Source organism: Solanum stenotomum, chromosome 2, assembly GCF_019186545.1.
Source record: "Solanum stenotomum isolate F172 chromosome 2, ASM1918654v1, whole genome shotgun sequence".
Classification (NCBI taxonomy): Eukaryota; Viridiplantae; Streptophyta; class Magnoliopsida; order Solanales; family Solanaceae; genus Solanum; species Solanum stenotomum.
This window is the reverse complement of record NC_064283.1, coordinates 6,167,909-6,182,600: the sequence shown is the minus strand read 5'-3', so window position 1 is coordinate 6,182,600 and position 14,692 is coordinate 6,167,909. Positions and strand designations below refer to the sequence as shown.

The 14,692-nt window shown below is 30.9% G+C and overlaps 1 protein-coding gene across 1 annotated transcript; it reads left to right on the top strand.

Moving 5' to 3' along the window:
* The first annotated feature begins 8,257 nt into the window (after positions 1 to 8,257).
* On the top strand, positions 8,258 to 13,726 carry LOC125854481 (auxin-responsive protein IAA9-like). Its single transcript, XM_049534041.1, has 7 exons — positions 8,258 to 8,486; positions 9,440 to 9,879; positions 9,957 to 10,123; positions 10,241 to 10,467; positions 10,587 to 10,728; positions 12,173 to 12,234; positions 13,365 to 13,726. Exons 2-7 carry the CDS (start codon positions 9,466 to 9,468, stop codon positions 13,400 to 13,402), a joined length of 1,050 nt encoding a protein of 349 aa, XP_049389998.1. The 5' UTR covers positions 8,258 to 8,486; positions 9,440 to 9,465; the 3' UTR covers positions 13,403 to 13,726.
* Positions 13,727 to 14,692: the final 966 nt, after the last annotated feature.

Genomic DNA, 14,692 nt, shown 5'->3' with positions numbered 1-14,692 from the left:
TGTAATTCAATTGAAAAGTTATGTGGACTTTTGGTATTCTTGGTATAGTAGGGTTATATTAGTCAAATTACACCTTGTATTAAATTTTCCTTGAGGGGTGTGCATGACCTTATCCTGACAAACAATTGTGGACGGAGAGAGTAAAATATAATACCCCGAAATCTCAAGTAGAATAATGATGACATGTGAATGACGAAGGTTGTAGGAGGCATGGTATGTGTGTGTGCCGTATGATGATGATGATGGACATGCATGATGATGCCATGTCATTGCGAGCGTGCGATAGTGGTAGCAGTTAATCATCATTAATTCTCTTAAACATTCATTTTTAATTATACCTAAAACAACCACTCTCCCCCTCCCCTCCCAATTAATCACCCAAATCCCATTTATAGCGCGTGCAATTCTAAAAATTCAACCTCCATTAATCTGATCCTCGATTTTCATACTTTCTTATTTAAGATCATATCTCATTATATAAAATTATGTTTAGTAATAACCTCCTCTAATTCTTCATCGATCTACATCTACCTATTATAACTCGTCATATTTTTCATGGTGAGAAAAAACATATTTTCTAAAATTATACCCATACTATAGTAATGATACTAACGCTAATTGTGATCCAGTGATAAGTATTTTTAATCAGAAATATCGAGATTTTACGGGAGGAAGAGGTTGAGTATACGCGTTTAAGTAGGGTGGGTGGAAGAAGTTATATGTCGCGGTCTAAAGGGGACAAAGGAAAAAGAAAAGGCGCTTTGTTGTCGGGAGCATAAACATGATACTCTTGCTTTGTCCCCTTTTTCCTTATCCTCTCAACTAATTCCTTCTGCGTAACTCTTACGAAACTATTTTCTTTTCACAAAAATAAAAAATATATTATTATTATCATTCAAACCCCACCACCCCCAATTAAAAATAATAATTCAATTAAATAAAAATGAAAAATTACTATACTATTTTCAAAATTAAAATATAATATGTAATATTCTTTTAATTGTTTTAATTTCAAAAATTTGATCCAAAAACAAATGTCAGAGTATCAAAGTTGACTATTATTTTCTAATTATATCTTTAACAATTTTTTTTTTTAATTGAGCATGAAAAATATTTAAAAAGCGATTGTTAAAATCAAAGAGAGTGTGTATATATGAATATAGCATGTAGGAGGATCTATATGTAATTTAGGGTTAAGAAATACGAGAGACAGAACAGAGTTAGAAGTTTGGGTATGGATTCGATCGAACCTAGTAATATAGTAATTTGTGTTTAAATAGTGTATTTATATTAAGAAGTTTATCAAAAACATGTATAAATATTAAATTTAGAATTATGTTAAAATGGTTGTTTTTTTATTGAGCATGAAAAAATATTTAAAAGCCATTGTTAGAATCGAAGAGTGTGTGTATATATGAATATAGCATGTAGGAGGATCTACATGTAACTTAGGGTTAAGAAACACGATAGTCAAAGACGGAGTTAGAAGTTCGGGTATGGATTCGATAGAACCTAGTAATATAGTACTTTTTGTTTAAAATAGTGTATTTGTATTAAGAAGTTTATCAAAAACATGTACAAATATTAAATTTAGAATTATCTTATTAACACTTCAAATCATCGTTATAAAATTCAGAACCCATAAGGTTGTCTTAGTATATATATTAGATATATTTAGATATTTATAAATATTTTAATAAAAAAAATCATTATTACTATATATTTACTTGAGAGTGCAATGGAAATCTTTAATTTCATACAACTCTACATTTTTTAAAATTATAATTAAAGGATACATATATACATCAAAAACACATATATGGAGGGAAGTGTATTTTACCTATTTATAAAAAAATTACAGACAAATTTTTTATACAAGTTGGTGGCAATTGGGTTGTTAGAGTACATTCTGTTTGCTAATTGAATTTTAAAAGTTAGGTACAATACCAACTATACAACTCAAAGTTGATTTTTTTTTTTTTTTAAATTTTGCGGCGCTGTCAATGAATTACAAGGTTTAATCAATGATTTAATTCTACTAATAATATCATTAAACATATACTCTTTTTATTATAATAAAAAATACTCAAATGTTTTTCCCCATTAAATCCATAAAAGATGCCGAAATTCATGGATCTTTTTTTTTTCTTTCTATTTTAAGATCTTCTTTAGCTTTTCTTCATTATACTCAATAAATACTCCCTTTGTTCCTAATTAGTACTTGTCTACTTTTCCTTTTATAGTTGTCCCTAATTACTTGTGCATTTTGACAAATCAAGAAATGACAATTTTTTTTTACCTATTATACCCTCAATTAAATGACTATTTACTTTGAAAAATGCAGAACTTTTCATCCACTTCATAATTAAATGGGTAAAATGGTAACTCACTATGTCATTAATTGATTTCTTAATAGGTGTGTCAATTCAAAAGTGGACAAATAATTACGGACAAATGGAGTAGAAATTAGCATGTGAACTTCCTAATTTACCCTTTAGAAGTGGGGACAAACTTGATTTTTTGGTTTTCAAGTGTCCAAAGCCTGTTTAGAGTTTTGACTAAATTTGAATAGCGCACTGCAGGGCCTATTGAGTGTGAAGTTCCTAACAGAATTTTCTCCATATGCAGTATTCGAACTTGAAACTTCTAATTAAGGGTGAAATAGTCTCACAATTACACCATAATCCAGGTCGGTGGGTCTAACTTGATTGGAGCGTTGCATTTTACTGTGGGGTCCATGTGATTGGAGGGGTAATTATGACATCAAAAGATTGAGTTTTTAATATGCGTTTAATTGTGTGTTTAGCCAAATGTCTTGAAAGGTAAAATTAATTTTTTATTTTGAAAAAATTATATATATATTAAAGAGATAAGAGTTAATTTTAAAAAAGTATTTGAGAGGTGACAAAAAAATATTTAAACAAATTTCATGAAACGTTTCATGCGTAAAATAATTGTTGTATTGAAAGGATGTGCAAAGTGGATTTGGATTCAACATCAATGGGTAATTAAACTATACATTAAGCCAATCGATTTGATTTTTTACCACTAAATATGAGATTTAAAGTAACAATTGAATTTATTTTAGTGATTGAAGGAGACGCGAGTTGTAATAATCAAACAATATATTCTTCATGCTAAATTAAATATTATCAAAGCTATAAGCAAGAATAATAGACGAGTAAAAAATATAAAATGAATTTTATTTGGTTGCTTCGCACATAATTGACCGACAATCATTAGCAGAATTACTAGATTTTAATTTTTTAAGAGTTTAAATTGCAATTTTGAAAGTAATAAAGTGGAATATTTGTGATAAAAATTCGATGGAATAAAGTAAGGGAATGGAAGGAATATATATTCTTATAAATTGAACTCAATATAACATGTGTGAGTTCCGTCATCAATGAACATGATCTGCTTGTTGAAATCATTCCATTCAATTGTGAGAGATAATCTCAGATTCTCAAAAATATGATTATTGATGAGCCTTATCCGCATTGCGGCTTGATAAACTACATTTTTAAACTTATTGCTTAAATTAAGCGATACTAAATTAGACACATGTCATCTTTTGATACGATGAAATGTCAAAGTTGGACTTTTGGCCCATACAATTTGACATGGAGGTAACTTGTACAAGAATAAAACAAACAACACAACCAAAATGACCTTGTTTTCATCTTTCAATTTGTAATTTATACATATAAAAAATTACCATATGACACTATATATCTCATTCTCTATGTAGTATATAATCCATATTTCCTCTAACGAAAAAAACATGTCAAATTATTAGAAAAAATTGTATTGATATTAGTTTTAGCATTCTTTAATTCTTTGTTTAGTACTGATTCATTTTATGTATAACTAATAAATGTATTAATTATACATTTTAGTAAGTTATAACAAAAGTAATATTAATACTATTTTTTAAAATTCTAATACACTATGTTTAGTATTATTCCGATTTTACTACAACCCTATTCATTTAACAAAATAAATCAAACAAATGATAAAAGCATAGCACAAACTAATTTAATATTATTAATACACATTATTCAATATTTATTTTTAGGACCCGTTTGGCCATGTGATATAGTATCATGATATGGAATCATGATATGGTATCATGATATAGAATCATGAGATGAAATTGAAGTTTTGTTTGGACATGCGATATGAAATTTTTGTGTTGTATATTTTCTCATAAACATAAAAATCTCATAAGTTGTAAAACTATTAAAATAGCCCCAATTGTTTATTCAATCTTATCAAATAAACAAAAATTTATAAAATCACATAATAAATTATTACAAAGCTATTTGTTCTCCACTTAAGTAATTGTTTCATCTAACTTTAATTTAATTAAAAAAAAATTGAACATAAATTGTACTGTACTAGTTTTTAATATAATCCTCCCACATAATACAGACAATTTTCTCACGTTGAACTTGCATTTTTCGATCATGTGACCGAGAAGACGAACCAACATTGTTATTTGAGCCATTTGTTGGTCAATATCATCTGCAACTATATTTTCATGCTCATAGACCATAAATATTTCATCACTTTAACAATCGGTTGGTGTGAGTTAAAGTGACTATATGTTGGTGAGAATAATAAATTTTTTATCGGTGAGAATAATAAATTTTAAAAAGTAATGATGTGATTATAAAATTTATTTACATATGAAATAAATGGTTAGTAAATATAAATGTGAGGTTGTTTTAACAAATATAAATTTGTAGCTCAATTTTTGTATTAAAAATATCGCAAATCATGATATGGAATTACCATATAATTCCATATCATGATTTTTGGAGAATATGAAATCACCTCTCATGATATGGAATCATGAGATGGAATCAGCGTAAAATCGCATTTCCAAACGTTGATTCCATCTCACGACACCATATCGTGATATGGTATCGCATGGCCAAACGTCTACTTAGTCATTTTAACTATTTTTGATAATAATGGAGCATGTGATATAAAATAGAAATAGTATAGTAATATATTTTTTTTTTAATGATAAAGAGGAGAAGTAATGAGTGGAGTAGTTGAAAAATGTTGGATTGACCATAGAGAGGCCTGCTTTTCTTTGTCTACTCATAATAATTATTATGCTCCTTTTTTAGCTCTACTCCTCCACAAAATTATTTGTCCTTTTGTTTTTTCCCTATTGGAATTTATTTTTTAATCATACAAGGGTTGTAAATTTTCTTGAGGGGTGAAAAAGAAAGGTTGAAATAATGCTAAAAAAGTTTAAAACATTTTGGTGGATTGGAAATAAGATGTTTGGAAAACTATACTATACTATATAACAATAACATAGTATAGTTTCACAAATATAATTTACGAGGGATAAAGTATACAAATATCTTATCTTTATTTTGAGTAAATCAAAATTATTTTTGATAGACCCCTAAAAATAAAAAATTATTATTTTATTTTTCATTCGGTGTTCGACATTCACATTGAAGTTCGACTTTTTTGAATTCACACCGCATAAGGTTTCATTCTATGGGAAGTGTTCCTTATCAAAAACATATGGCTCAAATTCGAAGCTTCTAATTAAGGGAGAAACAACCTTAACCGTTATACCAATATATTTATTGGGAGTAAGAATCATTATCATTAATAATTGGTTAAACTTTCTTAATTAAATTAATTTTTTTTTGTTTTTCTGGCTAAATAATTAGACAAAAATGGAAACATGAAACAGACCTAGGTGGGGTGGGTGAGGAGGGGAGGGGGGGGTCTGTCCTGTCTACTCTTGATCCTTTCTTGTAGATCTATCATCCATCTTCATCACATGTGTGTCAGTATGTGTTTGTATGTGTACTTTGGTCAGGTCAATTGTATCTGTACATGGATTATTTTTTATTTTTTATTTTGCTGAATTTTGATTCTTCAATCTTAATATAGAATTTTTATTATATGGTTTATTGATGAATTAATTTAAATTTATATCGATTTAACTCACTAATAAGGTAGAATGTTTTATCAAGAGGCTGTTGTTGTTGTAGATTTTATATATTTACGTTTTTCAACTTAATACTTCTAATTAAAATTGAAAGGGCACAATGCCACAATATTATTCAGAATGGGAAATACTCATTGGTTCTTAATTAGAGATCTGATTTGAATTTAGAGAATGAAATAGACTTATTTGAAAATCATTTATTTTTTCATGTGAAATTTTTCAATGCAGATTTATCTTTAACCCTTTTTTTGTTCTATTTTCAGAACCAGAAAGGAAAAAAAAAATACTTAAAAGGAAAAAAGGTTGACTAGAAGCACTATGAATACAACTTTCTTTGAGGTTGATTGTTGACTACAACCACAAATACACACTTTTAATTAATTAAACTTCAAGGATTTATGTATTATAATTCATAACCCCCCCCCCCCCNCCCCCAAAAAAAAAACTTTTAAAAAATATAGAATAATAATTTAATAGAATTAATATTAGTAGTATTTTTTTTTTTTGGTTTTGAAAATACTATACAAGAAAAACATCTAATAAGTAGGGGTTGAAAAGATTGAATTATACACAAATTTAATATTTTAATAGACTCCAGACTATTTATTTTAAAAATACCAAATAAATTTAAAGTACATTATCTCTTTTTTTGTTTTTCTTTTCTATGAGAGATTTATGTACAAAAATCAATTGAACATTATGTTATAGTAAATACAGAACTTAAATTTTCATTTAAAAATATTTGAATATATGGAAACTGACAAAACAGGATTTGATTATACTGTATATTCAATAGTGCAAGTTAGAAATTTGCTAAATTCATATAAAAACTGTAGATGTTACATTATTCTTTTTTTAGAAAAATTTAACTAAAACTTACTAAACATTATCTTTTTTTGTTTTCCAACAAATTATCACTAGAATATCATTTAAAAGAATATTTATCCTCAATCAATGCATCTTTTTCTATTCTAATCTCTCACACGACAACTATATCTTTAAATTATCCAAACTTTACTCTTTTTAGACCATCCAAAAAGCTAAGAAAGTATATTTATGCTATAACTTTCCCATAATTAATGAAAATTTCACTTTTAAAGGTATTATTATGAAAAAGAAAACGTCCTTTTTTCCCTCTCCTTTTTCCCATTACCCTAAAAAAACAAATGCACACAAAAATAAATATGATTTAAATTAACATTTGAATATGTAATTTGAAGACATGATTTGAAAATCGTCATTTCAATTTCTTTTTTAAGAATATAAAATTTTGATCCATAAGTTAATACTTTGTATAGAAAAAACAATATTTTTAATATTGCAAAAAATGACTGATGTTCATTGTGGTGAGATCGTCTATGTGCAAAAATTATATTAAGATCCGTTTGACCATGATAATTCTTTTTCATTCTTTTAACCTTTTCCGATTATTTTCTCATCTTATTTGAAAATCAACGTTTGACGATGAAAATTCCAAATAGATATTTAAATGTATCTGAAATTTAAAAAACACCCAAAATGTTGTTATCACCTTTTTCACCTTTTCTTTTTCAAGTTTATCCTGTTTTTAAAAATAATATAATCTTATTTAAATTATATTTCATGGAAAAGTATAGCTAAACGTAACTCTAACTTCAATTGTGAAAATATCAAATAAAGTGATTCTTTTTATTTTCATCGCCATACGCCAACGTATAAAATTATATGTATTTCAAAATTTCTAATAAAAAAAATACTTTTTATTAAAAAAAACATATTAAATTTATTAATGCGACACCTAATGATAATTTGATATCTTATTTATGAACTATAATTTGCTCATCTCTTAGAATTGTGAAGGAATTCAATTTTTTTTTATTGTTATCACTACTTGCGAATTTTTCATGTTTATTAGAAAAAATATAACTCAATTATTTTATTTAAATTAATTCAAATTTAATTCTAAAGAGACACTTGATCATAATTTTTTTTTGACTCTTTTCAAAGTTGGATTTCAAAAAATATGTTTGATCATATAATTCGAGAATTCAACTTTCAATATTTTAGAAAAATACTAAATAAAATATTTTCTCTTTAAATTACTCACAAAAATTCAGATAAAACTCTGAATTTATTTGTCTTTCAAATAAAATAAATTAATTCAAAATTTATAATCCCATATTATAATTACATCATGAACCAAATCCCTCCTTTTTTAAAAATAAAAATAAAATGTCTTTTTAGTTTTTCTTTTTATCTTTTTGGTAAGTACATTTTGTTAATTTTAAAATGAGCCTAGAGTTTCACATAGGACAGCAAATAAGCTTTTGTTACTGTCTGCCAAATGGAGGGTCCTTAGTTTTTTTTCTCTCTCTCTTTCTGCTACCAAAAAAATAGCCTCACTACTCCACCATCATCTTCTTCTTCCTTCTTCCTTCTTCTCTTACTGCTGCAAATAAGCTTTTTGTTACTTGGGTTTTCTCTTACAACATCAAATTTACAACTTTGGTTCTCACAGGTAAAAAAAAAAAAGTAATCTTTTTCTTGTTTTTTAAACTAATCTTGAAATTTTGACTTCTGGGTTCTTTCTTCTTTGCATGTTCTTGAAATTTTCTTGTTTTTGATTTTTGGGAAGTTTGTGGTTTTGGGGGTGATCTGTTCTCTGTTTCATATGATTTTGTAGATCTGCTGAGTGATTCTTGGTTTTGCTTTTTGTCTTAAAAATCAGTTTTTTTCCTGTTTGAGCTGTATATACTTGTTGTAACTTGTGAAAATTAAGGATTTTGGGGTTTTTTTTTTTACTTGTTGGAGTGAAGGTAACAACTCTTTTTTTTTTTTGGGTCTTTGGGGGTGTTGTTTTTGTATTAAAGAACTAATCTTTGAGGTATTTGGGTGAAGTTTAGTTTTTGGTTCTTGTTTAATTTTGTTCCTGCTGTTTGCTTTTTTAAATGGGGAATATTCCTTTTGAAAAAGCTTATGATCTTTCCTTTTCTCTTCTGCTGAATTTTTCTGGGCAAAAGTAGCTGCTTTAAGAGAGGATTTTTTTTTTTTCCTGCTAGTACATTAATGTCTGTATTTGCTAATTACCTTGCTAATATTTTTTAACTCCAAAACTTAAAAGAATTTACCTTGCTATCTACTTTGCTATGTATTTTGCTTAGGGTTGATTTCCCATAGTTTGAGTTGTTATCTTAGAAAGTCTTCCTTTTTCTTGATTCCAAATTTTTTTCAACAAGGAATGTGACTTTTCGAGTTAATAACTATTAGGTGAGTGACTATTTGAGGAATCATCTATACAACAAACCGTAGTAATTTAATTCCCAGGATTGTAGGACATACTAATCCTGTTTTTTATGTTAAACACCTAATGCTCAAAGCATTCTGAATGGTTTATTATCTGCACTTGATTTTGATCTAGAATAGTGTTATGTTAATAACTTTATTTCCTTTTTCTTGAAATGAGCTGTGCAGAATTATTAGAGTGATTTGTAATTGTGATGTCTCCGCCACTCCTTGGTGTTGGGGAGGAGGAGGGCCAGAGTAATGTAACTCTACTGGCTTCTTCGACTTCCTTAGGAAGCATATGCAAAAAAGGATCAGCTCTTAAAGAGCGAAACTATATGGGTCTATCTGATTGTTCATCGGTGGACAGCTGTAATATTTCCACCTCATCAGAGGACAATAATGGGTGTGGATTAAATCTCAAGGCGACGGAGCTCAGGCTCGGTCTCCCTGGATCCCAGTCTCCCGAAAGAGGCGAGGAGACTTGTCCTGTGAGCTCGACAAAGGTTGATGAGAAGCTGCTCTTCCCCTTGCACCCTGCCAAAGATACTGCTTTCTCGGTATCGCAGAAAACAGTAGTTACTGGCAATAAACGAGGATTTTCAGACGCTATGGATGGATTCTCAGAGGTGAACAATCATTTCTTTAATAAGGATACTCATTTTTTGGTAAAGCTGCAACTGAAGTTACTAAATCTATCCTACAGGGAAAATTTCTGTCGAATTCCGGTGTGAAATCAGGTGATGCAAAGGAGACCTCACATGTGCAACCAACTAAAATGAAAGATGCTAATACTCACAGTACAGTTCCCGAGAGGCCTTCTGCTGTGAATGATGCCTCAAACCGTGCGGGCAGTGGTGCCCCTGCTACAAAGTGAGTATCTCCCGCTAGGAGTAAGAAGTGAGATATTTGGATAATGATTGTACAAAATGTCTAATCTGTGATCTTATGTTCAAAAATAAAAGTCTAATCATCGTTGTTTAATTTCAGGGCACAGGTTGTTGGTTGGCCACCCATTCGATCTTTTAGAAAGAACACTCTAGCCTCTGCCTCAAAGAACAACGAAGAGGTGGACGGAAAAGCTGGCTCACCAGCTCTTTTCATAAAGGTCAGCATGGATGGTGCTCCCTATTTGAGGAAAGTGGACCTCAGAACCTATTCTGCATACCAAGAGCTCTCTTCTGCTCTTGAAACAATGTTCAGCTGTTTTACTATAGGTTAGCTATTTTGAAGCCTTTTACTAGTTCATAATTTCAGTGATTGGTTTTAAAATAGTAAGATACTTGTTCATGATTTTTTCATTGTCCTAGTTACTGCTACTTCCCTGTTATGACAGGTCAATATGGATCTCATGGAGCTCCTGGGAAGGATATGTTAAGTGAGAGCAAATTGAAGGATTTGCTTCATGGATCTGAGTATGTTCTCACTTATGAAGATAAGGATGGGGACTGGATGCTTGTTGGTGATGTACCTTGGGAGTAAGCTCTTGCTAATTCAACTCCTTTTTTTTTCTTTCCCTTTTAGCACTGTTTTGTATAGTTTACAACATTTTCTGCCAACCTATTTCTTGTTTGTCTGCATTTTCCTTTGAGAAAAGAAGAAGAATTCAGTGCATGTGGTGTGGATGTAGTAGTACATGTGGACTTGGTGCAGCTGATAGTAAATACAACACATCGTCAGATATAGAAATAAAATTAGACTAATCAGTCCTCACCTTAAGGAAGTTAAACACGTTCATGTGTAACTGGAAGCTTAGAGAGCAATGATGCTCTAGTAAGTCCTGAATTAGTGAGGAAATCTCAAACCTGACACATAATTAAGTTCTCTGAATTGAGAAGCCTTTCCATGTAGTAAGAGTTCAGGGGGAAGGTGGCTAAAGTTATGATGTTCATGATTTTTTACTGGACCGAAGTAGATATCTGCATGGTCAACTGAAATACATTTTGTGCCTCACCAGTCTCTTGAAAAAAGCTTATATCATCTCCATAAAGATGTGAAGGTAGGTTTGGCCTTGTGTTACAAGGAAGATCTTTTTTTTGATTGATAGAGCTTTTAAGGAGTCTGATTAAATTAATAAATCAGCAAAGTTAATTTTGAGGGCCATCATTACTACTTACCATTTCAGAAAACTTGAGGCTCATTTTGTATGTGTATAGTGCTAAGTATGAAAAGATTTGCCATGGTTAAACTTGTAGTCAGGATTTTTATCAATCAAGATTCATGCTGCCTTCAGTTATCGATTATTATTTCTTATCTCTAGCATGAATAGAAAAACCACTAATAATCTGATTACTTGATAATGCCAATGGATTATAGGGGTGATAAATGTAACTAAAAGAATTTGGTGTCATTGTTGGTTTGACACTCAACCAGGATTCAAAGATATTGCTAGCATATGTTAAATAACGATTGCGCTGCTTTGGGAAAAACGCCTAATAATCCACGTGTCATTCAACTCTTGCTTCGTATGTGTCCCATTATTAGTGCTGCTGTTCCATGTAATTAGCACTGTAACTGTTAGATATTTCTAATCTTACAGCCGATAAATAATACTTAAATGATGAACATGATTCTGCAAGTTTTCCACAGCTTGATTCAGCATGTATGATCAGAGAGTTAGTCCTCTTTCTGTCTCTCTCTCGTTTGCTTTATCTCCCTTCTGTTTTGTTCTTTTGCAATGATGAATCTGTTGGTTTACTATGACAATGATTGACCTGAACATATTGTTTTCTTGAAACTGTTTTCCCTTGGATTATATAAAAATACCAGTAGTACTTTTATTAAGGGCTGTTCTTTGCAAGGTCTAATATATTAGTTTCACTTTATACTTGTAATAAATCTTATTGAATGGTGTTTCTGATTGATTGTTTGTATATTTGACGATGACCATGCTTATTGATTCCTAATATTGTCATGTTGTAGGATGTTTATTGACACTTGCAAGAGGTTGAGGATCATGAAAGGTTCAGATGCCATTGGCCTCGGTGAGTATCTCTTGTTGAGCCCACTCTGCATTTTTAGACCTCTTCATCCACACTATCAAAGTGTAAAAAGGAATGACCGTCTCCTCCTTGATCCCCCCCCCGACCTTGTTCTTAGGGCTTGTACCTCTATTTTTGTTTTTTGACATGCATAACCATTTGGCAAGTCGAGTGAGGCTTATTTAAGTGGTTGAACACCTCCACCATCAACTGGTATGTTGAGGGTTTGAGTCATGCTGGAATGTCATTGGGAACACTATTGATCTTCCGGGAAGGTGGAATAAAAAGAAAAAAAACAACTACTTGGTGATAAAATAGAAATATACAAACTGTAACACAGAATTATCAGGTTTCAACATTTGATTTCCGTGAGTCTTGACAACGTTCTATGTTTTGAAACAAAACTACCTTGTGAGTTTGATATTTAGAAGATATTACTGAAGAAATAATTATAGAGGTTATGAAATGCTGGTTTAGGAATTCTCTCACCCCAGCTGTTTGTCATGAAAGTTCTCTGAATTACCGTGATGCATTTTTTCAAAGAGCTGACTTGAGTATTAGAGAATCGCTTGCCTGGCAGAACTACATTTGTTATGGATCTGGCCTCATTTTATTATTTGTTACGCGGCAATAGAAAGATTTAGGATATCAAAGGTAGGCTAGGCATCTTTGAGTTGGTGGTGGTAGGTTCATTTGCATTATAGGGCTCACCTGCATCTGTGAGAGATGAACGATGGAGAGTGAAGGAGAATGGTTAATGTACTCCCAAAACCGAAAGGAAACGAGCAATAAGCGATTGCAAATCTATGTGCAGTGCTATGCCGGTATTACTGTTTGAAACATGTGAGTTAGTCAGCTTTGTCTCACTAAAAAAGGGGGAAGGGGGTAACAAACTCAGCTGGTTGGATTTCCGCAAAAGTTCCATTACCCAATAATCCATTTCCATATACTGATAAGTGTGCAGACTAATGATAAGCTTTTTATAAATCCATGAATGTGTTTACTCTATGGTAATGCAACTCTAGTTAAATTTTTGATATTGCTTGCAACATTGCAACGACCAACTCCTGCTTCTAAGATATGAAACGGAAACATGTTACTCTTCCACTGACCTTGTGCATTTATGTCTGCAGCCCCAAGGGCTATGGAGAAGTGTCGGAGCAGAAATTAGCCTATCTACACATGATTAAAGCTATCCATCCAGCATTACTATTAGGCGAGGCAAACACAAAACGGGTGAAGAGCTCATAAACTTGAATCCTTTTTAAAGGCATGAACAGTAGCTGGTTGTTGGTCTTGGATAGCTCAGCATGGGTAGATGCTTTACCTGATTACGACATGGTGTTTTTTAATATTTGCGTAATATATGTCCTCGTTAAGTTTTTATCTTGTCTAATTAAAAAAGCACTTTGATATTGGAGTTTGTCTGCAAACTAATGTGTGTTGTGTACTGAGAGCTCTTCTAGAGGTAATTTAGTTATGTTTTAAGTGTATTGCTTGTTTAAGTAACCTTAAGTGTGTACTTTAGACCCAAAGTTTGCCGTTTGATTAAGTATGTGTGTGCTCTTCAAGAATTGTTATTACTGTATATGAATAAATGTGTCCTCCACATTTTTCATCGGGTTGTAGTAATCGAAATCACTAACTTCTTACCTCACATTGCATCAATGTCGATTTAGCTTTAAAAACTATAAATTCTATATGGGTTGAGGAGGAAAAAGTCCACACCACATGCTCAATTATTTGTTCATAACAGCTGTATCATTATTGAGTCTGTTTAGACTTGTTGTGTAGACTACCTTGGCTCAATTATTTGTACATAACATCAGGTCTTCTTGTCTATTGCCATCTCGTTTCGCGTTTGTTGATATAAATATTCATGTCTTGCATTATTGAAAGTGTATTCCAGGTGAATTATTAGTATTATTACTGAAGTAAAAATTGGACAATCTTCTTTGTCACCATTGAGGCTGGTGAGAGTTTTCAACTACCAACTATACAAAGCAGAACTTTATTTTTTTGCCTTTTGGATGGAAGTGCCTTGTTGGTACTCCCTCCGTCTCAATTTAAGTGTCTTGAGTCTGACTAGACACGGAGTTTTAAGTATCCAAGTGATAGTTTTGAATCTCGTGGTCTTGAATTTGTAACGCAACTTGAATATGTCCATATAATAGTTTGGAAGAAAGGACAATATTTGTGGTTGGGGTTGTGGAAGTTCATTGTACATAAATGAGTTGTGTAGCTCATCTGACACTTGAAATGAAAGATTTGTTTTTCAATGCACAGTTTTGTGTCTCTTTGAGATGCCAACAGCTGCATTAGTATTTATCATTTGTACTTATTTAACTGTGCAAAAGATTGGGAGAATCTTGGATTTAAGGGGATTTTTATGCACAACCTCTCAATATTTCATATACCATAATTAAAACTTTGGAATATGTGTTTTATTGCTTGACCACAA

Coding starts and splice junctions, on each gene's coding strand:
- LOC125854481 (XM_049534041.1), top strand. CDS start 9,466: ATGTCTCCGCCACTCCTTGGTGTTGGGGAGGAGGAGGGCCAGAGTAAT. Junction 10,729..12,172: donor GTTGGTGATGTACCTTGGGA/GTAAGCTCTTGC, acceptor GTCATGTTGTAG/GATGTTTATTGACACTTGCA. Junction 12,235..13,364: donor TTCAGATGCCATTGGCCTCG/GTGAGTATCTCT, acceptor TTATGTCTGCAG/CCCCAAGGGCTATGGAGAAG.